This window comes from Petaurus breviceps, unplaced genomic scaffold, assembly GCF_028583685.1.
Source record: "Petaurus breviceps papuanus isolate PSGF00001 unplaced genomic scaffold, PetGlider_PUasm1.0 174, whole genome shotgun sequence".
In the NCBI taxonomy this organism is placed as follows: Eukaryota; Metazoa; Chordata; class Mammalia; order Diprotodontia; family Petauridae; genus Petaurus; species Petaurus breviceps.
The window spans coordinates 64,672,547-64,695,301 of NW_027185761.1; the positions used below are offsets into that span (position 1 = coordinate 64,672,547).

The 22,755-nt window shown below is 45.3% G+C and overlaps 1 protein-coding gene across 1 annotated transcript in view; it reads left to right on the forward strand.

Moving 5' to 3' along the window:
• ARHGEF3 (Rho guanine nucleotide exchange factor 3) overlaps nucleotides 1-22,755 on the forward strand; it is a 287,829-nt gene that overhangs the window by 137,470 nt on the left and 127,604 nt on the right. Inside the window, exon 5 of the mRNA XM_069084344.1 lies at nucleotides 14,625-14,687. Within this exon, the coding sequence (XP_068940445.1) occupies nucleotides 14,625-14,687 (63 nt within the window). The remainder of the gene's footprint in view (nucleotides 1-14,624; nucleotides 14,688-22,755) is intronic.

Genomic DNA, 22,755 nt, shown 5'->3' on the forward strand with positions numbered 1-22,755 from the left:
AGAGAGAGAGAGAGAGAGAGAGAGAGAGAGAGAGAGAGAGAGAGAGATTGATAAGATATCTTGGCTGTCCTCAAAGAGCTCGCAGTCTCTCGCAGAGAGAGAAGATGCTTTAAAAATGAGCATTTTTTTAACCAGACCTGCACTTTTCTCCACATAGGGCATTCTCACAGCAGAACAGCACCAGTTCAGGGAGCTGCCCAGGGCACAGAGAGGTTAGGAGACTTCCTGGGAGTCACACAGCCAGTATGCATCAGAGTTGGGACTAGAACCTAGATCTTTCCATCCGTCACACCCTGATGCCTCTGGTTGATCATATGAAGCAGTATAAACTTACTAATTCATTTCTGACTACTCCACAAACAAATATTAAGCACCTGCTGTGTGCAGTATGCTGAGAATAAGAAGGTAGAGTCCCTTGTTCAGGGAGCTGACATTCAGCCAATCAACAGGCAAGCATTTATTAAGTGCCTGTTATTTGCCAGCTACCATCCTAAGCATTAGGGATAAAGATACCAAAAGGGAAAAGCCCCTGCCCTCAGGGAGCCGACATTCTATTTGGGGGCCCAGCACACACACAAAACACATACAAAATTGAGTTAAGTAACGTTGGGGGATAAGGAGCCACCAGCAGTGGGAGTGGGGTTGGGAGAGCAGGAAATGTATCAGGAAAGGCCTCCTGTAGAAGGCACCATCGGGTCTGAGCTTTGAAGGATTCTGGGGATTCCACCAGACAGCAAAGAAGAGAGAGGACATTCCAGGCATGGCCTCTGCAAAGTACCCTCATTTTCCTGGAATATACAGGGTAGGGCCATAGGATCAATAAATCATGAAGCCTTTATTAAGCACCAACTGTAAATCATGCAACTTTGATTAAGCACCAGGTGGTATGCTAGGCACTAGGGATTCCAGGATACCAGACCCTGCCCTCAAGGAGCTTACTTACAGTTAGGTGACTCTGGCATAGCTTAGAGCTGGAAGTGACCTCGGACTTCATTCAGTTCATTTGATTCCCTGGATATCATCTTAAGAGCTGCCCTCCCTCTCTTCTCCTTCACTCTCCCCTCCATGTACTCATGTAGTAGGTCCTTCCACATAACCCTCTATCTCCCATCTCCATGGAGGGGACTGTCCTCCTGCTTGGAATGCTCTCCCTCCTATTTCTGCCTGGGAACTTCCCTGGCTACCTTCCACACTACTCAGATACCACCTCTCCTATTTTGTCCAACTGCATTCATGATTGTATCCCCAGGGCCTGGTACACAGCAGGCACTTAGCAGATGCTTGTCGATTGATCCATGCATCACTTGCTACCTGGCTCTGCTGTTTCCTATTTGACAATGGGCAAGTTGCTTGACTTGTCTGAGTCTCAGTCTTCTTCCAGAATGAATGTAAGTGAAAAAGCATTTATGAAACACTTACTACATACATGGTGCTTATTTCTGATGATACAAATACGGAGGCAAAACTGAGGGTCTGCACTGAGACTTGGGGGACAACCTGTAGGGGAGTGGAGGTGAACAGAGAGGGAGACTTTGGTCCAAGAAATCACAGGAATGGTAAGTGGGCCCACAGACGAGGAGATGGATGGACCTCATCCAGGAACACTGGCAGAGCTGATTTCTTCTGGGTCTGAGAATTGGAGGAGGAAACAAGGTGGTAAGCAGGTGGATAGGAGATGTCTGAAGTGGGGGGGAGGGGAGCAGCTAGGACAGAGGAATCCCAAGGTGGAAGTTCTGAGATGAAAAGGGTCAGGTCTCCAAGGCAGTCTCTGGTCCAGAGGGCAGAGCAGCTCCCGTCCTTTTTCAAAAGTGGGTGCTTCCAACTTCCCTCCCCCCTACCCTGCCCTCCGTTCCATAATTCCCTTTCTCATCCCCTTCCCCCCTACTCGCTTGTAGGGTGAGATACCCTATTTAGTGTGTATGTCATTCCCTCCCCGAGCCAAATTCAATGAGAATAAAGTTGACCCTTTCCCTTTTGCCTTCCTATTCTTCCCCTCCATTGTAACCATTTTCCCTTGCCTCTTCTATGTGAGATAGTTTACCCCATTCTGTCTCTCCCCATATCCTCTCATTATATTCCTCTCTCACCTCTTAATTTCACCTTTTAAGTATCATTCCTTACTATTAAATTGGTCCTGTGCCCTCTATCTATGTATACCTGTAAACATATATACACACATTCACATATATATTCATACGCCTGTATACCCTCCGATATAGACATATATGTTTCTATTCCTTTCAACTATTTTCATGCTGAGAAAAGTTTCATAAGTTACAATTATTGTTTTTCCATGTAGGAATGTTAATAGTTCAACTTTGATAAGTTCCGTATGATTTCTTTTCCTTGTTTAGCTTCTCATACTTCTCATGCTTCTTGTATTTGAAAGTCAAATTTTCTATTTAACTCTGGTTTTTTTCATCAAGAATGCTTGAAAGTCCTCTATTCCACTAAATGACCATATTTTCCCCTGAAACATGATACTCAGTTTTGCTGGGTAGGTGATTCTTGGTTTTAATCCCAGCTATTTTGCCCTGTGGAATATCACATTCCAAGCCCTTCGATCCCTCAGTGTAGAAGCTGCCAGATTCTGAGTTATCCTGATTGTGTTTCCACAATATTCAAATTGTTTCTTCCTGGCTGCTTGTAATATTCTCTCCTTAATCTGGGAATTCTGGAACCTGGCTATAATATTCCTAGGAGTTTTCTTTTTGGGATCTTTTTCAGAGGGTGATCGGTGGATTCTTTCAACCTCTATTTTGCCCTCTGGTTCTAAAACATCAAGGCAGTTTTCCTCGAGAATTTCTTGGAGGATGATTTCTAGGTTCTTTCTTTGATCATGGCTTTCAGGTAGTCCAGTAATTTTTAAGTTATCTCTCCTGGATCTATTTTCCAGGTCAGTGGTTTTTCCCATGAGATATTTCACATTGCCTTCTATTCTTTCATTTGTTTGGATCTGTTTAACAGCATCTTGATTTCTCATAAAGTCATTAGCTTCCATTTGCTCCAATCTAATTTTGAAGGAATGATTCTCCTCAGTGAGCTTTTGAGATTCTTTTTCCATCTGGCAAATTTGTCTTTTTAAGGCATTCTTCTCCTTATTGCCTTTTTGAGCCTCTTTTGCCATTTGAAGTAGTCTGTTTTTTAAGGTGTTATTTTCCTCAGTCAGGCTGTTGACTCTCATTTCATAATTTTCTTGCATCGTTCTCATTTCTCTTCCCAATTTTTCTTCCACTTCTCTTATCTTCTTCTTAAGGTCCTCTATCTACGGCCTGTAACCAGCTCATATTTTTCTTGGAAGCTTTTGGTTCAGGAGTTCTGACTTCACTTCCTCCTGTTCCATGCTTTGATCCTTTTTGTCCCCTAAAATAGGAGTCTAATGTTGGATTGCTCTGCTTGGTTTGCTTCCTTTGCCTGGTCATGTCGCCACTTAGTCACTTAACTCCTGGGCTTTTTGCCACAGTAGGACTCTGCTACCAGATAGGAGAGCTTCATTCCAAACGCTGGGGTTTTCTCAGCTGCCGGAGGTATTAGTTGGGTGCCTTCTCTGAAGCCTCCACACACTCTGGCAAGCTGGACATACACCCCAGGACCTCCACCCTAGACCACAATCCAGATCCAAACTGGTTAAAGCAAGAGCAATTATACCTCAGACTGGTCACTTGGTCCCCCTAAACTCTGCAGGCCCGGAGTTGAAGCTGCCACATGGTAGCAGCTGTGGGTGCCTCAGTGGCTTCTTGCTCTGGGGGAAGAGGCCAACGCACTCCCAACTACTGGGTCCCAAAGTCCACACTGCACTGACCTCTCACTTTGTCCTTAGCATCTATGTGTTGATAATTCTGGATCGCCACAACTGCTGGTGATCTGGAGTCCCTCCAGCCAGCGGCTGGTCAGGCCCACCCTGGGGCAAAAACCTCAGTGTGGGGCTGGGCTTGGCTCCCAGAGCTCTGTGCTGGCCAGTTGTGGCTGGCCTGCTGGGCTGTCCTCAGCGGGAGATTAGCTTCTCTGTGTCATTTTGTGCTCTCTGTAGCTCCAAAGTTTGTTTAGAGTCCCCTTTTACATGAATTGGAGGTGATGGGAGCCAGAGCTGCATGGAGGTCCTGTTTTTACTTCGCCATCTTGACTCTATCCTCCCACTGGGGGCTGTGATCTTAAGTATTCAGCCAGGGAAGAATTCCAAAGAAAATTAATAGCCAACATTTATGTAGGAAAAAAAGTGTGTGTGTGTGTGTGTGTGTGTGTGTGTATGGGGGGGAAGGGGAAGGGAGGGAGGTCTTAGCTGATCCCCATAACAATCCTCTGGAGTACCTGGATTGTTATCACCATTTCATAAATGAGGAAACTGAGGGTAGGAAAGAGACTTGCCCAAGGTTACCTAAGTCATAAGTAGACAGCATCTTCAGTGTATTTTCACATTCTAAGCTATTTTCTAGTGCACACACAAATCTTTTCATACAAATGTTCAATGCCTTGTAACCTCCTTAACTTTATTCCAGACTCGCCATATTCCACTTAGTGCCCAAGGCTTTTCCTTTTTCCCACCCCTCCTCCCTTGTTACTTTGAATGATCTTTCCCTCCCTAGAATGACATTCTATTTGCCTTTTCCTTTACATGTTCTACCCCAAGTAGGTTGTAAGCACCCTGAGGACAGGAGCCACTTCTGGGTTTGGTTTTTTGGTTCTGATAGACACATTCCCTTCCCCTTTATAAGTGTTTAATAAATGCTTATTGAATTGAAGTAGATGTTCTTTGGGACGCTGCTGGATGGTTACAAGTCTTAGACTACCACAGGCTCTTAAGTCATCAAACTTGTGGGGGACCCAAAAGTCACTAGAGAGATTTGGCATGATGGATACCAGTGCTAGCTGGGGCATACTTCCAATACTGACCTATCTGAAAGAAAGGGTGCAGGTAATATCAGCCAATTAGCATTTATTGGGCACCTTTTGTATGCCAGGCACTGGGCTAAGTGCTGAGGAATATCATTGAGGAAATACTTAATTGAAAAGAGAGGAGTGAGGCAGTTAGGTGGCACAGTGAATTATGATTCCCACTTTACAGACAAGGAAACTGAGGCAGACAGCACTTCAGTGACTTGCCCAGAGGGACACTGCCAGTAAGTATCTGAGGAACTTGAACTCAGGTCTTGCTGACTCCCAGCTCAGCCTTCTGACCACTGTGCCCTTTGTGCCCCTCTGCCCATCTTCTTATCACTGTTATTTAAATTCCTTCTTTCTGGGGCGGCCAGGTAGCACAGCGAGTAGGAGCACTGGCTCTAGTGTTGAGAAGACCTGGAGATCGAATCCCAGGCTCAGACACTTAGCGCCCACCCAGAAACACCTGGCCGTGTAACCTTGAGCAAGTTACTTAACCCCGATTGCTTTAAAAAAAAAATAAATTCCTTCTTTCTAGTGGGGTTTTCCACCTGCCTTTGTAGTCCTCAGGTCTCATCTCTCCAGGGAGCATCTTTCCTGAGGCTGGGAGCTGTGGAAATGTACAGCTATTCATAATCAGGGCCCTCCCGCCATCAGTAATGAGAAGTTGCTGCTCTTAATGAGATTTGGGGCCTATTATGAGCCAAATTACGGAAGTCTCTTATTAATGTCCTTTTTCAGAGAGAGAGCAATGGATGGAGGGACGGATGGTTGAGGCAAAGGAGGAGAAGGGACTCAAGGAGACAACAGGGAATTTAGAGTCTGGTTCCTGTGTGGTATTAAGAAAGCCAGTCACCCTCTCTGGGCTTAAGGAATTCCTCATCCGCAAAGTGAGGCGTGTTGTATTAATGGATTGGCTGAGCCGACATTAGCAGTAAAGCGAGGTGTGCCTGTGCCGGTCATTCTTTTGGTGCATAGACCAATGGGACTGTGATCACAGCCCCCAACCTTCCTGAACCTCAGTTTCCTCATCTGTAAAATAAAGGAATTGGACTGGCTGGTCCCTGAACTCCCTTCCTACTCTGGATCTAGGCCCTGATGGAATCTTCGATCTGCTCATCTGTTGGTTCTGACAGGCAGCTCCTCTGGAGCAGCTCTGACCAGGGAAAGGCACAGAGAGAGATGGAAGACGGGGAGGGAGTGAGGAGGGCAGTCTGGAGGGCCGTGGATCCTGGCAGAAGAAAAGCACAGAAACCCAGCAAATGAGGAGAAGGAGGAAAAAGGGAAAGGGGAAAGAAGATGTGAGGAGAAGGAGAAGGGCAAGAAGGAAAAGGAAGGAGGAGTGGGGAGAGGAGGAAGAGGAGGAAAAGAGAGAGGGGGAAAGGAGGTGAGGAGGAGGGGAGAGGAGGGGAGGACAAGGAGAAAAAGGAAGAGGGGCAGGAGGAGGAAAATGAGGAAAAAGAGAACAATGGATATCAGACCCTTCTGTTCACATTCCAGCTTCTCCCAAATGCTGCCATCTTGAGATAAAGTACTGCCCACCTCGTTGCCAGGTTCCAGCTAAGGCAAACACAGGAACATAAAATCCTTCATCTCCCCAGAGAAGGCCCAGATGAAAGTCAAGGCATCAGAGCCTCCTACAGGTACTAAAGCCTTGGACCAACTGAGGTAGAACAAAAAAAAAGGCCAGGACCCTTTTTGGCCTGAACAGTTTAAAACAACTAATTAAGGCTCATTTCTGACTGAGGGGGCAGAGGCTACATTTCTATCAATAGATGGAGCTCCTCGGGTAACTTTGTTACTTGGCAACAAGTTCTGTGATGTTAGAGTTGATTCTTCAGGCCACGTCTGCAGGACTGAATTAGTCCTGGAATCCTGTTCCTTTGATGTGTGCCAGAAGATGCCATGATCCTACCAGGCCGATGTCTCCCGGAGATCAGAGAAAGAGATGAAGGGCCCCTGTGCACCAAGACGTGGAGCAACTCTTTTGTAGCTCCCCAGACTGGCAAACCCAGGCTTTTCCCAGAATAGGATGGAATTATGCCCTAAACAACAAAGAAAGTGGCAGACCAGAGGAACCTGGGAAGACATGACTGAACTGATGCAGAAGTACAGCAGTCAGTCTCTACAGAAACAACATAAAGACAAAGAGCTTCCAAGGATCTCAGAACTCTGACAAGTGCAGACCAGCTCCAGCTCTAGCAGACTGATGATGAAAGAGGCTGCCCCCCTCTTGACAGAGAAGTGATAGATCTGAGATGCAGAATCAGACCAACATTTGGCGGGGGGGTGGGAGGGAGACAGTGGGAGGGAGGGAGGGGGGAGAAAGAGAGAGGGTGGGAGGGAGTGAGAGAGGGAGGGAGGGGGAGAAAGAGAGAGAGAGAGGGAGGGAGGGAAAGAGAGGAGAAGGGGAGAGAGGGGGTGGGGGTGGGAGAGAGAGAGATGCTTTCTTTGCATACTTTCTTTTCCTCCCTATAAAGAACCAGTTTGGACCTCTCCTTTATTCACTCAACACATACTTATTGGTGCCTCCTTTAGGGCTTGGGATACAGTGGTGAAATGAATCCCATCCATATGCATGGAGACTGAGCAGAAGGTGGTACTTCTGCCTATAGCACAATGTATCCCAAAGGGCTCAACATTAGAGCATCTGCAGAGTTTAATTTAGCTGTCTTCCAGTGTTGACCTTAACTTACCCAGGCTGAGCTCTAAGGGCTATCTTTCAGGATAGTTTTTGTTCCCCGTCCCGATTGTGCTTCTAGCATTTTGCTATTTTATTGTCGATAATAATAACTATAATTTCTAGAGCCGTTTCAAGCTGGCGAAGCTCTTTACCCATGCTATCTCATCCCACTCTAATGATAACTCTCTTGTTTCGTCATGTCTGACTCTTCATGACCCCATGGACCATATCGTGTCAATACGTCCATGAGGTTTTCCTGGCAAAGATACTCAAGTGGTTTGCTATTTCCTTCTCCAGTGGATTGAAGCAAATAGAGGTTAAATGACTTGTTCAGAGTTTTAGGCTTAGAAAACAAAGAATTAGCATTATCTATGTTGTATTTTTATTTATTTTGCTACATATTTCCCAATTATATTTTAATCTGGGAGGTGGGAGGGAGTAGGATCAGGTGTAGGGTCTGCCACCCTAGAGTAGAGAAGAGGGACCCTTGCCTCTGTGATTAGAGGGAAGGAAGAGAGAGAGGGTGAGGATGACCATTGTTGAGAGCTGGAGGAGGGCCATTGAAGGGGCCCCATTCAGGTGCCCTTAATCTTGTCCATGAAGTAGGAGGCTGGGTCACCTTGTAGAAAGGAACAGGAATCATGTTGACCTTAACTGCTCTGTAAACACTCTCTGCTGCTCGCCTGGCGCTCACATGGTACCAGGCATCTAAGTACCCCAGCTGGTGGGAGAGTAGCCCTTGCTTACTTAAAAAACAAAGATGTTGGCCGTGCCCTGGGCTTGTTCTTTCATCCAAGGACATTGAATTGGGAGGATTTCAGCTGTGAGAGCCCATAGCTTTTGTGATTTTCATTAGATCTGAAAGACCACATGAGCCCAAGGAAAAGGCCAAATTTTTACCAAAAAGCTCTTTCTTTTATTCTCATTCCATCCACCTCCCCCCTTCCCCACAGTCCCCTTTCTCCTCCTTTTCTGTTCTTCTTCCTTTCCCCCCATTTCCATATTTTTTCCTCCCCTTCCTTTCTCCTTCTCCTTCCTTCTTTCTTTCCCTTCTTCCCCTACAAGATGGGTCTTTCCACAGGGAGATACCTCCTGTTGTGTCCAGGTCATTCCTGACCGTGCTTTATCAAAAAACAGACATACCCAAGCTATGTCTTCCACTCATTTCCCACCATGAACCAACATCCTGACAAAAATGATGTTCTGAGGCTTCTTCTCTGAAAGTGAAAAGTAAAAGTGAGAATGACCCTGGCATTTCTGCTCTATCAAAGGAAGTGGCTGTCAGGGCTAATTCAGTCTGGAAAGTGAGTTAGTGAATTTCAGAAAGACAGCTTTAACCAAGGACATTTTATCATCGAATCCTCTCGGTGGAGTCCAAACTCAGGTCCAGGGGCACCTTGATTGCTCTCGAGAGGCAGCTGGGTAGCTCAGTGTATACATGGGGCCTGGAGTCAGGAAGACCTGAGTTCAAATGCAGCCTTAGACATTTATTATATGACCCTAAACAAGTCACTTAACCTCTGTTTACCTCAGTTTCCTTGCCTGTAAGATGGGGATAGTACCAGCACCTCCCTCTCAGGATTGTTGTGAAGATCAAATGTGATAATATTTGTAAAACACTAGGCATAGTGCCTGGCACACAGTAGGTTCTATGTACTCACTCTCTTCCCTTCTCCCTGGCGCACACTAGGTTCTATGTACTTACTCTCTTCCCTTCTCCCCGGCGCACAGTAGGTTCTATGTACTTACTCTTCCCTTCTCCCCGGCGCACACTAGGCTCTATGTACTTACTCTCTTCCCTTCTCCCCGGCGCACAGTAGGTTCTATGTACTCACTCTCTTCCCTTCTCCCCGGCGCACACTAGGTTCTATGTACTCACTCTCTTCCCTTCTCCCCGGCGCACACTAGGTTCTATGTACTTACTCTCTTCCCTTCTCCCCATTCTCTAAATGTATTCTTAAATGTTCAGATACCTTTAAGAGGCAAGGCCCCTATTTTCTGGCTGCAGTTTTCTTACCTCTTCGGCCTCCGTTTTTCTTCAGTGAACTTGCCAATGAGGTTGGTTTTTCTGACCTTTGGAGTGACATTTATGGGACTGAGAGCGGTACCTTGAAGTAGGATTGGAGCGTACTGTTTGCCTTCTTGTTAAGTGGGGGAGGGAGAGAATTTGGAATTCCAAATTAAAAAAAAAAGAATTATTAAAAATGTTTTTCAAAAGAAATAGGTCATAGTTCTTAGAGATGGAAAGGAATTTCACCCAAGTCCATTTTACAGAGAAGTTAGCTGAGTTAGTTAAGCCAGGACTATACAAGTAGGAAATAGCCGGGCCAGGATTTCTTTTTTTTTTTTTGCTTTTTGGAGGGGGGAGGGGAGAGCAACTGGGGTTGTGACTTGCCCAAGGTTACACGGCTAGTGTGTGTGTGTGTGTGTGTGTGTGTGTGTGTGTGTGTGTGTGTGTGTGTGTGAAGTGTCTGAGGCTGGATCTGAACCCAGGTCCTCCTGACTCCAGGGCTGGTGCTCCACTCACTGCGCCAAGCCAGGATTTCTATCCAACTCCTCTGACTCCAGACACAAGATTCTTCCCCTCCCAGCCTAGCTGGCTACAAGGGAACGATATCTCTGCCATTTTCTCATGTTTGACTTTTTCACATTCTCTGCTCATGAATATAGCTCCCCTCACTTTTCAGGTTGTGTTTTTGTGTATGAGGGGAAGTTGAAAGCTTTCTCCATGTGGACATCTATCTCTCTGTCTACGTGTCTGTCTGTCTCTACACACACAGACATCTCTATGGGGGGGGGGGGGGAGCTTGGGTGGCTGAGAGAACCGCTGATTCCCTCCACAGTAAAAGCCTGGATGAGGGTTATGTTTCTGGGCAAAGAGAATTGGGTTGATTTTGAGTTTAGGATGTTTATGGGACATTGAGTTTAAAATGTCCAGTCGGCGATTGGTGATTAGTCACTGGATGGAGCCCAGAAGAGAAACTCAGGCAGGATATGTGAGTCATTAACATAAGGATGATAATTGAATCCATGGGAGCTGATGAGATTATCGTGAGAGGAAAGAGAAGACCTGAAGGCCACCCACAGTATCAGTAATGACTGTTAGACCAAGAGCTCCCTGAGGGCAGGGGCCATCCTCTGACTTTCTTGATATACCCAGTTCTTAGTCAGTGCCTGGCACCTTGTGGATATTTAGTAAATGTTCATGATTGACTAACCAGCAAAGGAAACTGGAGAAAGGTAGTATGGTCAAAGGAGAACTATGGGGGAGGTAGAAATGTCACCAGAATCCAAGAAAAAAGGAAGATTCAGGAGGAAAGGGTGGTAAGCACTGTCAGATGCTACAGAGAGATTAAAAAAAAAAGGTAAATCAGTTTAATGAGTAATCCTTACAGCCTATATTTGATGAGATTGGTGGATTTCTGGGACCATTCTGTTCCAGATTAACCAGCTCTGACTAACTTCTAAAACTACCCTGTTAGGAAGTTTTTCTTATTATTACAAGAGGATGCTTTGGGAAGTCAGATTCATATCTTGAGATGCACCCAGTGGGTTAGTTTTAGGGTGCTTATGGGATGGAACTTTGGACATCAGACCTGAGCTCTAGGGAATGTTGTGGCTGGGCATGGGTCAGAGATTTCTGTTTTCCTTCAAGAAAGGTGCTCACTGGTCCTCTATAGGTGTGTGTTTTTGGGGATAAGAAGTGGCCACTGAGGTTCAATAATGATGGTCATGGGCCATCAGGTATCTCTCTCTCTCTCTCTCTCTCACTCTCTCTCTCTCTCTCTCTCTCTCTCTCTCTCTCTCTCTCTCTCTCTCTCTCTCTCTCTCTCCCTCTCTCTCACACACACACACACACACACACACACACACACACACGCTATAACTTGACCTTGAATCATAGAATGCTGCTTCAGCATAAGGTTTTGTTTGCCTGAGAACAGCTCTCATCACATCTCCCTGAGAGGGGAGGAGCAGAGGCCCCTGAGGACTGGAATTAGTGAGGGCAGTCCCCAAGGAGCTGCCGCTTCCACAGATGCCAGGTGGGCACAGCTGGCCACCTGGCCCTTCAGGGTGATTTTCAAATTCAGAGTCCTCTCAGACCTCATCTGTATCAGGCACCACAGCAAGGTTGTTTTAAATCTGATAGATTTAGTTATCCACAACCAGAGGATCATGGAAAATTCCCCTGCATTCATCTGGTTTATCTTTTATGGACAGTCATATTTGGACATGCCATCTCCCTTCTTCCAGAGACATGTGCCCTGCCCTTTCCACCTACCCTCTACCACCAGGTGAGCTCCTCGAGGGCAAAGACTCATTTTTGTCATTGTAGCCTAATGCTCGGCACATAGGTAGAGACAGGCACCAGACCTGTGGTTTTGAGGCTACAGGGAACTCCCAAGTGAGGAAACTCCCTCTACTATTACTTATTAGCACCTCCTCTGCCACATAGAGTCTTAGAGAGTTGCCTAGAGCCAGTGTGGCATTTGAATCCAGGACTTCCTGAGTTTAAAGGCCAGTTCTAGCTATTGAAGCAGCCCAGAACATACTATCCCTCCTTCTACTGCTACTGCCTCTACTCCTGCTATTACTACCACTTCTACTACACTGTTCTTAATACTCCTACCATTGCTGCTGTTGCTGCTGCTGCTGCGACTGCTGCGGCTACTCCCATTTCTGCTGCTGCTTCTACCACCACCACCAGTGATAATGATCATAACAGCAGCCTCATTTCAAGCTCTCCAAACACTTGGTTATCTCATCTGACCCTCACAATGAAGTGGGGGCCATTATCAGTCTCATTTTATAGATGAAGTAACTTAGGCTGGGTTTCTTTCTAGGTGACACCAGCTCCCGTGGTGTTTAACTGTCATCTCTATGTAAATGACAGATCAGACAGACCAACAGATAGATAAAAAGACAGACAGAAAGATTGGATAGACGTATCAAGAGATAAATCAGTGGATTAGATGAACAGATAGACCCAATCCAGTCTCTTCTCTGAGGTTTATTCTGTATCCCTATTGGGATTCCAACTCTATTGGACATATCTCTGGATGTTCCAGGCAATCTTAAACTCAGCATATCTAAAACTGAGCTCATCCCCCTGCCCCCAAGCCTTACCTCTTCCACTGTCAAAGTCACCGCAATCTTCCTCTGTCCCAGGTGTATCCTGGACATGATCCTCAGCTCCTCTCTCGGTCACCGCACAGATCCCATCAGCTGCCAGTCTTTCCCTTTCTCCTCTAGCCCCACCTCCTGCACCTTGCACCTCTCCCTACTCATGCTCAGCCCCCTCGTTCAGGCCCCAGTCCTCCTCCTCATTGGTCTTTCTGTCCTGTCTTTTGTCACTCTAGTCCATCCTCCAACTAGGAGCAGAGCAGTCTTCCTCTGCTCAGATCGGACTGAGTCTCTCCCCTACTTTGCTAACTCCAGTGGCCTCTTGCTGCCTCGATGATCACAAGTGTACACTTTTCTGTTTAGCATTTAAAGCCCTTCGCAGTTTGGTCCCAGCCTGTCTATGCGCCATTCCTCCTCCATACTTTGTGATGGAGCCAAACTGACCTCTGTTTCTCACCCTCTGCCCTCCCTCCCCCATCTCCGTGCATGTTCCCTCCTCACCTTCCCACCACAGAGCCCCTCTCCTCCTCTCAGAGGCAGCCAAAGGACCATCTTCTCCATGAAGCTTTTTCTAATTCCCCCAACCGCTAAGAATCTTTCCCAAAATACCGGGTATGCATTTGTGTTTATCAGCTCTTTATGCTGCATGTGTTTTTATATTTTGTTATCTCCCCCATTAGGATGTAAAGGTCTTATAGGTAGGGTTTGTACTTATATCCCAGCACTTAACACAAAGCCTGGCACATAGTAGGCACTGGATTAATGTTTATCAATCAAGCGATTGAAAAATGTTTATTGAGGGGCAGCTAGGTGGCGCAGTGAATAGAGCACCAGCCCTGGAGTTAGGAGGACCTGAGTTCAAATCCAGCCTCAGACACTTAACACTTACTAGCCTTGTGACCTTGGGCAAGTCGCTTAACCCCAATTGCTCCTCCAAAAAAAATGTTTATTGGTCAATGTCCACCCCCAGCAGGGCTGGCTGCATAACAGGCGCTTTATAAATATTTGTTGATTGGTTGAAAATGTTTATTGATCAGTGCCTCGTTCAGTGCTTGGCACATAATAGACACGGGTGTAGGGGCAAAGAACGAGCTCACAGTGCCATGAAAAACCACTCTCACCTGGCGAAGATTCCTTCAAGGGAATGACACCCAGGTTTGATCTTGCAGAAAGTGAGAAACTTGTCAGGAAAGAGATTGGGCAGGCAAATGAGGGAGTCCATTGCAGGCATAGGGGTGTCATGAACAGAAGGACAGAGATGAGAGAAGAGGGCAGAGAGAGCTGACTTTCAGACTATTCTGTTGTGGTTGGCACTCATGGTTATACGGATGAGGCTGAAATAGAGGCTGGCCAGATGGTGAAGGCCCTGGAATGCTAGGATCAGAAATTTTTACTTTATTTACTAGACATTGGGAATCACTTGAAGGTTTTTATGAGTAGAGAAATGCTCTAGTCAGAGCCATGTGTTAGGACAATTTTTCAGGCAGCGCGATTAAAGAGGGATTAAAAGCAGGTAGATTGGAGGCTGGAAAACCAAATTGATAGCTTAACAATTTAATTGAGAAGAGAGGAGGCCCTGAGCTAGGGGGGAATTACAGTAAGAGTAGAGAGGAGAGGATGGATGGGTGGAAAAGCCTGGGGAGATTCTGGGGAGAATCAAGGATTTGGCACCTGACTGGATGTGAAGGGTGAAGGAGGCAAAGGAGAGGATGGAATCCAACATGACTTAGGAATTGATACAACACAGACTGTCCTAGAGCCCAGGTGGTGACTGTAAGATGTTAGCACATCTCGGAACCATCTGTTTGAGTGGTGGCGATAACTAATGTTTTACGTGCTGTGGGAAAATGATAAGGGTTGTGTACATTATTCAAGGATTGGAGTTTTCTTTCATCTTTGATCTGAATATAATCTAAACTTTTTTGTTTCATTTGTTCTGTAGCGGAAACGGAAGCAGAGTACCCAAGATGAGGATGCCATCAGCCTGTGTAGTCTGGACACAAGCGTAAGTCACATCTTTTATTTCTCTGGGATGTCTGCATCTTGAATTCATCAGCCTGTGCCCTGATCAAGGTTCATAAAACTGGAGCTTTAAAACCTGCCTTGGATTGTGGCTGAGAGAGGCTGGCCAGTGGTGAGGGCCTGCATGCCTGTGCTCCTAAAATGAGTCACAAAGTTGGGGCATTGGAACATAATGATCTTAAAATCAACATGGCAAGCCTGGCTGCCGTGTGATGCCCAACTAGCTGCTTTGTCCTTTGGTCCTTAAAGCTAGGCTTCTGGAGTGGGCCAAGGCATCTCTGGGGCCAGTGATGAAGGAGAAAGCATTCCAGGCATATCTGGGGCACCTCCTGGCTCTTTGGGTACAGCTTCTTTCAAGGGCCTCTCCCTGGGCATCACTGCCTGGCACAGCTGGGTAATCTTAGCTGGGACTCAAGGACTAACTTTGTCATGATTTGATTTAACAAACCTTTGATTTCAGTTCAATTCATTGGACATTGATTTAGTGCCTGCTGTGTGCTAGGCACTGTGCTAAACACTGGGGATACAGAAAGAGGTGAGAGGAAAACCATGCCTTGAAGAAGTTTGCAGTCTGACTCCCTGCAGTCCCTCCTCCATGGGGCTGCAAAACTAATCTTCCTGAGGCAGATGTCTGATCATATCACTGCTTGTCTAAAACCCTCGGTGGCTCCCCACTTCCCCCAGGCAGAGATCCAGACTTGTTAGGCCGACCCTCCCCATCCTCGCCTGCTCCCTGCTTCCCCAACCTCATCTCCCACACTGTTCCCCATCCATCATTCTCTCGCACTGATGATGCCGATGGTGTTGGTGATGGTGATAGTTATTCTCACTAAAAGTATTTTATTGGCATCATTTCTTTTCACATTGCCTCAATTTCCCCTCAATCTTGGGAGACAGTTGCTATCACTGCCCCCATGTTACAGAAGAAGAAACTGAGGGTGAGGGAGGTTAAAGTGACTTACCCAAGGTCATGTAATAGGAAATTCAGGTTTTTGTGCCACTCTCTGCTGGTGAGTAGCTGTGGGCTACTCACTTGCCTGTTGTAGACCTTGGTTTTCTCATCTGTATAATGAAGTTCTTGCTCCACCCTTCCCCCAGTGTGATTGTGACACTTAATTCAATTAAGCAAGCATTTATTAGGCGCCATCTATATGTAAGGCCATTCAATTAAGCAAGCATTTATTAAGCATCATCTATATGCAAGGCCTATGCCAGATGCTAAAACTACAAAGGCAAAAACGAAAGAGGGTGCTGTCCTCAAGAAGCTTACATTCTATACCGGAATTCTATGGAATTGGTACAGATGTCTTGGTTTCTGACTGCAGATAGGGAGTGAGCAAAGCTTAGAAGTGATAGGCATGGCAGCAGATCAGACTGGTTTGTATTTGGGAAACTGCGAAGCACTTTGGGTTACATGGTCAGGAGAGTCCTAGGTGTAGATGCTGCCCTGGAAAGTTACTGGCCACGTGACCTTGAGCAGGTCACATATAGGTGACTGAAGCAAACAAGTGTGGTCTCTCGGAGTATAGAGAAGGGGGAGGATGGGAGAGGCAGAAACTGGCCAGAGCGTGCTGAGCACTCAGCTATGGAGTGTGGGGGAAAGGGAGCAGTTATGGGTGACTCAGAGGGTGTGGACCTGGGGGATTGGGGAGATGGTGGTGCCCTTGGCCAAAGCACCAGGAAGTTGGGAGAGAGGCCAGGTTTAATAAGGAAGGTGAGTTCTGTTATTGACACCTTGAATCTGAACTATGGGAAGTCAGCAGGAGAGATTAGGGCTGAACATTCAGATCCTAGAGCCCTCGTTGTTAATGGAATCTTGGGGAAGAGGCTAAACCACCCTGAGCCTCAGTTTCCTCCTCTGTAAGATTACACCAAATGGCCTCCAAGTTCCAGGTCTGAATTGATAGTCTTATGGATGTGAAGGAGAGATGACAGAACCCATGGCATAGCACAAAATCACCAGGGGTGTTGGGAGAAAAAAAATCATCCAATTGTCCAGTGAAACTGCCTCGTTGTAACAATATTGACTGGTGTTTCTAGAAGGCTTTAAAGCTGGCCAAGCGTTACATATGTAACTGAGTTCCAGCCTTACAAATACCCTGTGCACCAGGGCTGTAGCTATTATCACCCCCATTTTACAGATGAGAAAACTGAGGCTTAGAAAGGCCTCATGAGTTGCACGGCTCATGAGTGCTGGGAGTAGGACTTAAACCGAGGTCCTCCTGTTCTGCTGCCACTGGGGAGGCAAACGTGAGAAAATTAAGGCAATTTCCTCACTCACTTCACAGCTGAAAGTGTTTTCAGTGTTTCTGCTGCTTAAGTTTCCTGGCACGCGGCGCATTGACTGCAATAGTGTTTAGAGAAAGCTTGCCTCTTTCAGAGAGAATGTGTGACATAAAAAGTATTTTCTGCTAAAGTCAGTGACTAATGTCCCACTCTCATTTGTGGATAACTTAGTGCATTTGTACATGCATCCGCTCATTCGGAATGCCCAATAAGCTTGCAGGGTGGCCCTTACTTCCCATATTTACACTCTGTGATAGCAGCAAATAGATACACATTTCTGTGCAGTGTCTCTGGACTTGGGATTTCAAGGAGAGCTGTCTCCAGCTTAGTCCAGAAGCCTGACTGAGGAGTTGCCTTTTGCCTGGGGTGGTTAAGTGATTTGAGGGGCATCTGAACTTAGGCTGTGCTCACCCTAACTTCATCCCTCTGTCCATTGACCATGCTGCCTGAGTGAGCCCTGGTGTCACAAGAGACAGGAGAGTCATTTCTGAACAGTCTGAATGGCCTCAGACCATTGTCTAATTAGAGCAAAGGTCAGAATTGGAACCTTTATTTAAAAAATATTAAAAGTTTTAAATCGGGGCAGTCAGGTAGCGCAGTAAGAGCACCGGCCCCAGAGTCTCGATGACCTGGGATCGAATCTGGGCTCAGACACTTAGCACCCACCCAGAAACACCTGGCCATGTAACCTTGAGAAAGTTACTTAACCCCAATTGCTTAAAAAAAAAGTTTTAAATATTGAGTTAAAATACTAAAAGAAATAATCAAGAATAAAGGATAGCACTATAGTAAAAGAAAGGAGCAGGATGATATGAAAACTCTGTGCAATGCATGTTGTAACAGCTTCGACAAACTTTATTTTTTTGCTTTTTAAAGTGTTTTATTGATGCCTCTTATTTTTACAAGACAGTTATTTCTAGGTCAGAACCACTGTTCTGCCCTGGAACCCTTCCTTGTAACACAGAAAAATCAATTAAACAAAACTGCCCGATAGTCTGATAGTTGCTGTACCCAACACTCTCCCTTCATGGATCTCCCCCTCACTTCTGTGAAAGGGAGACGGCTGTGTTCCATCATCTGTTCTCTAGTGCCATTTCTTTTTTGCATTCTCGGTCCCTCAGAGCTCAGATTCCTTCTTGTGATTTTTCTCTTTTCTATTATAGCAAGAATTATTACATTTACACAGCAGTTTACTTTTGTTCCACTTTGTTTCTAGTTTTTTGTTGTTTTATCACAGAGTCCTACTGAAACTCTTCTGTTTTCATCTTTGAGCTTCTTGGGGGTATCTGCCTAGTAGAGGGATTTATTTAGTCGAAAGGTATGAAGTGATGTCACATGTTCACCAAAGCCAAAATGGCTGGATCGATTCACAGCTCTACCTACCAATAGTGTATGAATTTTCTTTCTTCCCACAACTCCTCCAAACTGACTATCCTCATTTTTGTTTTCTTAGTCAATTTTCAGAGGGAGAGGTGAAAACTCAGAGTTGTTTTAGTTAGTATTTCTCTTATTGTTATTGATTTGGAGCAAATTTCCAACTGGCAGTTAGTGTACTTTGTAATTTACAGTTCTTTCCAAAATCGTTTCTGTCTTTTCACCGCTTCTCTTTGAGGGATGGCTCCTGGTTATTCCTTGTTTGTGTCCTCGAGTGCCGAGAGCACAACTGATCGATGATCAATTCTTCCTGCTGATTCAGGTCAGCAAAAGCTTATGGGAATAGTTCTGCTGTTAAACTAGAGAGAGGAAAACCGTCAGGGCCAAATGGGTGTGAAAGGGGTGTCAGGGGTGAAAGGACTGTCATCCTTGCTGAAAGGGGAAGTTGAATCTTATTTCAAGACTTTTCTCTTCCTTCATTTAGGAGACTGGTGGAGTTTGTTAGTCTTGTCTATGGAGTCCCAAATTTCATGCTTGTGTGTCCTTAGATTCATCCGGTGTTATCTTTCTGAGTTTGCTCCCTCAGAGTAAAATGAGTGTGAGAAACCAGAGACTCCAGCCGCTAGCGGCTGCAGTCCAACCATCTTCATCCATCCCATGTTTACAGCACTGGGCGGCCTTAGAGCGCTGTGCTATGAATGCCAAGTCTGACATAGGGGAAGGAACCGATGAGCTGTATGCTTCTGCTAAGCAGGTTGTGTGGAAGGACACAGGCCGGAGGACGAGGCTGATGGGAACGTGGACTGTAACATCAAGGAAAGGCAACTTCCCAGGTTCAGAATACCAGCATAGGTGGTCTCCATTTTATTCAGTGACCAACCAAGAACAGAGAAGATCAAAACATGACATCATTCAAAATACAGCATTTACTAATCGTGATTAAATAATCTCCAAGGACTACCCCACCCCAGGACCTTCCAATCATTCAATCAATTACAAAGTCCCTGGTCTAAATACTTCTCCACCCTTAGGCTATACCTTCATTTAGTCCACCACAAAGCCCCTCTTCTCAAATGGAGATTAGTTTCCAAACATAAGTAAAATACATTAATTTGCTCAACCATAGAACACAAAAAGGTCAAAAGTCCCCCACCCCTGGATCACAATTGAATCTACCCCAGAGTTACATCAAGTTTAAGCACAGCACTTAATATCCAAATGGAGGTCTTTGCTTCATCTTGACACAAGGCAAGTTCTCAGCAATCTTAGTTCCTGGGGAGAGGAGGCTTAGCAAGGCCACAAGATACATTGCCAGTCTCTTCATTAATTCATCCTCTGTCTGTAGAACAGTCCTAGAATCCCTGAAAACATTAGCAAAACCCTCTCCCAGGATTTCTGTAAACATACAACAAGAAAATCCTTCTTCAGGGCTTCTGAACCAACAGAAAGGTTCCCAGACCCCTGCAACAACAGCACTGCCCTTCACCAGTGGACAGTATTCACTCTGTCTGCAGGACAGTCTCCAGACCCCTGCAACAACAGCATTGTCCTTCACCAGTGGACAGTATTCACTCTCTGTCTGCAGGACAGTCTCAGGGCTTCTTAACCAAAAGCCAGGTTCCAGGACTTCTTCAACAACAGGACAGTCTTTCACCAGTGGACAAATCTGGCAAAACAACATCAAAACAGACAGACAAAGTACCAGCAAAACAGCCATGTCTCTTCAGTCCTCGGCAGCTCAGGGGGCAGGTCTCAAAAGTCCAGGGCAATTCAAAGTGGCACTCAACAATCCTCTCAGTCTCTCTCTGCCTCCACGAGGTGCTGCTTCCAAAAAAGGTTCTTCTGCCTCTCTCTTGTCTCTCCAAATCTACGTCACCAGCTCCTCCCAGTTCAGGACTTTCTTTTCACATCAACAAGTCCATCCCACAGGTGGGATTAACAAGCTCTGGGTTTTAACACAATCAATTTGAAAAACCAAGCCAATACAGGGGAATCTTTAAATGCCATTACTATCACAGAACGTAGGTTCCAGAGGGAAGCTGCTTCATGGTGGAGATGGGAGGCACCTGTCCACACTGCCCTAGTACCACTTGTCCTCTGGAAACCTTGAAAATCTTCAACAAACTTTTGATGTTAAAAAAAAATGTGAAAGAGATAAAAGAAAACCATCGGCCCAGACTGGCAGCACCTATTTTAGAGCAAGCGTTCTAAAGCATAGCAGAGGGCCTGGCACACAGTAGCCACTTACTAAAAGTTTATTCGTCAATTAATCTGAACCTAGAGGAGAAGAGCCTGCTTTTTAAAATGTTTTGGTAACTGTATTTCACTACAATTGTTTTCTTTTAGAATTTTGTGTGTCTTATGCATTTTAAAAGTATGATTCCAAGGAAGGGTCCATAGGCTTCCCTAGACTGCCCAAGGGGGCTATGACACAAAATAGGTCAAGAACTCTGGTTTTAGAAGTTTAACTAATATAAAGTGATTCCCATTGTGAGGAGGCCAGAGAGCCCTCCAAATCCCTCTGCTGGGCAACACTCGTTCTCAATATTGGGGATGTAAAGAAAGGCTAAAACACAGTTCCTTTTAAAACTCAAAATCCTATGGAAGTGAATGTTGAAAACTAAAAATAGTTATATTAAAAATATTTACCCCCCAAACACCCATAGTCCCTGTTCACAAGGCACTTGCATTCTAATGGGGCAGTCAACATGCAAACAGCTTTGTATATGCAAGATAGAAAGTGTAATAATAATAATGATAACTAGCATTTATATTCTTCAAGTTTCACAAAGCACTTTTCAAATATTATCTCATGTAATCCACACAAAAACCCTGGGAGGTAGGTGCGATTGTTATCACCATTTTACAGATGGGAAAACTGAGGCAGGTGGCAGTTAAGTGATTTGACCAGGATCACACAGATAGTAAGTGTCTGAGGCTGGATTTCAACTTGAGTCTTCCCGACTCAATGCCTAGCATGCTATCCACTGTGATGCCCCCTAGCAGCAACACATATGCGTCATATAAAGTTGGGGGAATGGTACCCAAGAAGGTGAAGGTGAGATGAGCTACAAGACTGACTGGTATTTGACCAACTAACTGACCGAGTACACATTGAAAAATTCACTACTGGATATGGCATGGTGTTGAGAACATTGAGGGACTGATTTTTTAAGACATCTAAAGGAGAAGAAATAATTGAAAACTGTCCTGGCAAGTATTGTTAACAGAGAGAACACTAAGTAAATACTAAGCCACCTGGTCTCTTCCTTACCTCTTTGAAGCCCAGAACTTTGTAGGTACTTAATAATTACCTTGTTGGTGAAATCTTAATGAGAGTGATCACACACACACACACACACACACACACACACACACACACACTCACATAGGTGATGCAATGAAAATAGGAAAAGGAAAGAGGCAAGCCTTTTCAGGCTATTTTCATTTCTTTTTCAGTCTTCTAATATTGGCAGAAGGGAATTTATCCCCATTTTCAAACCTCTGAAATGATTGATACAGGAAAAGGGGAATGGATGGAGCTCTGATCCCAGGGATCACTGCTGATTGGCACTTGGTTTATCTAGAATAGAAATGTGAAATTAGCCTGTGATGAATAGAAGCTATTAAACTCTCAGTGCATTTACATGTTAATAATCTTTGCTGGAAGCTATTTATATGGTTATGTCACATTCACTTGCCTTGAAATAGGGACTCAGAAATAAACACCTAGAGTCTAAGTGGAATCCTCAGAGGGCACACGGCTTACAGTTCAGGTGTCACTCCTGATTGTCACAGATGTCATAGACAAACAGTGAATAATTGTTGGTAGTCCTTGACAGTTTTTTAAGAAATTTTTTAAAAATAAAAGTAACAGGGGTGGCTAGGTGGCACAGTGAATAGAGTGCTGGCCCTGGAGTCAGGAGGATCTGAGTTCAAATCTGGCCTCAGACACTTAATGCTTTACTAGTCGTGTGACCTTGGGCAAGTCACTTAAGCCCAACTGCCCTGTCCTCCCCCCTCCAAAAAGCTAAATGAATAAATAAATAAAAGTAACCGTAAGGGGGAGGGGGGGGCAGAGGCGAAGAGGGAGGAAATAAAAGCAGATTCATAGTCAGGTAAAGCATATTCCCTTGATGGCTGCCCCCCCAAAATGTATGTCTTGTTCCATGCCCTAAATCCACCTTCTCTCTGTAACAAATAGCATGCTTCATCCTTGGTCCTTCAGAATTACAAATGGAAGTTGTATTTATCGTCATTCTCAGAGCCTTCAGAGTTGTGTATCTCTACAGTGTTGTCATTTGTATAGAAATCATTCTCTTGGTTCTGTTCTTTTCATTCCTCAGTAGTTGTAGAATTCATCAAGTATCATTTTTCCAATTCTGCTTCCT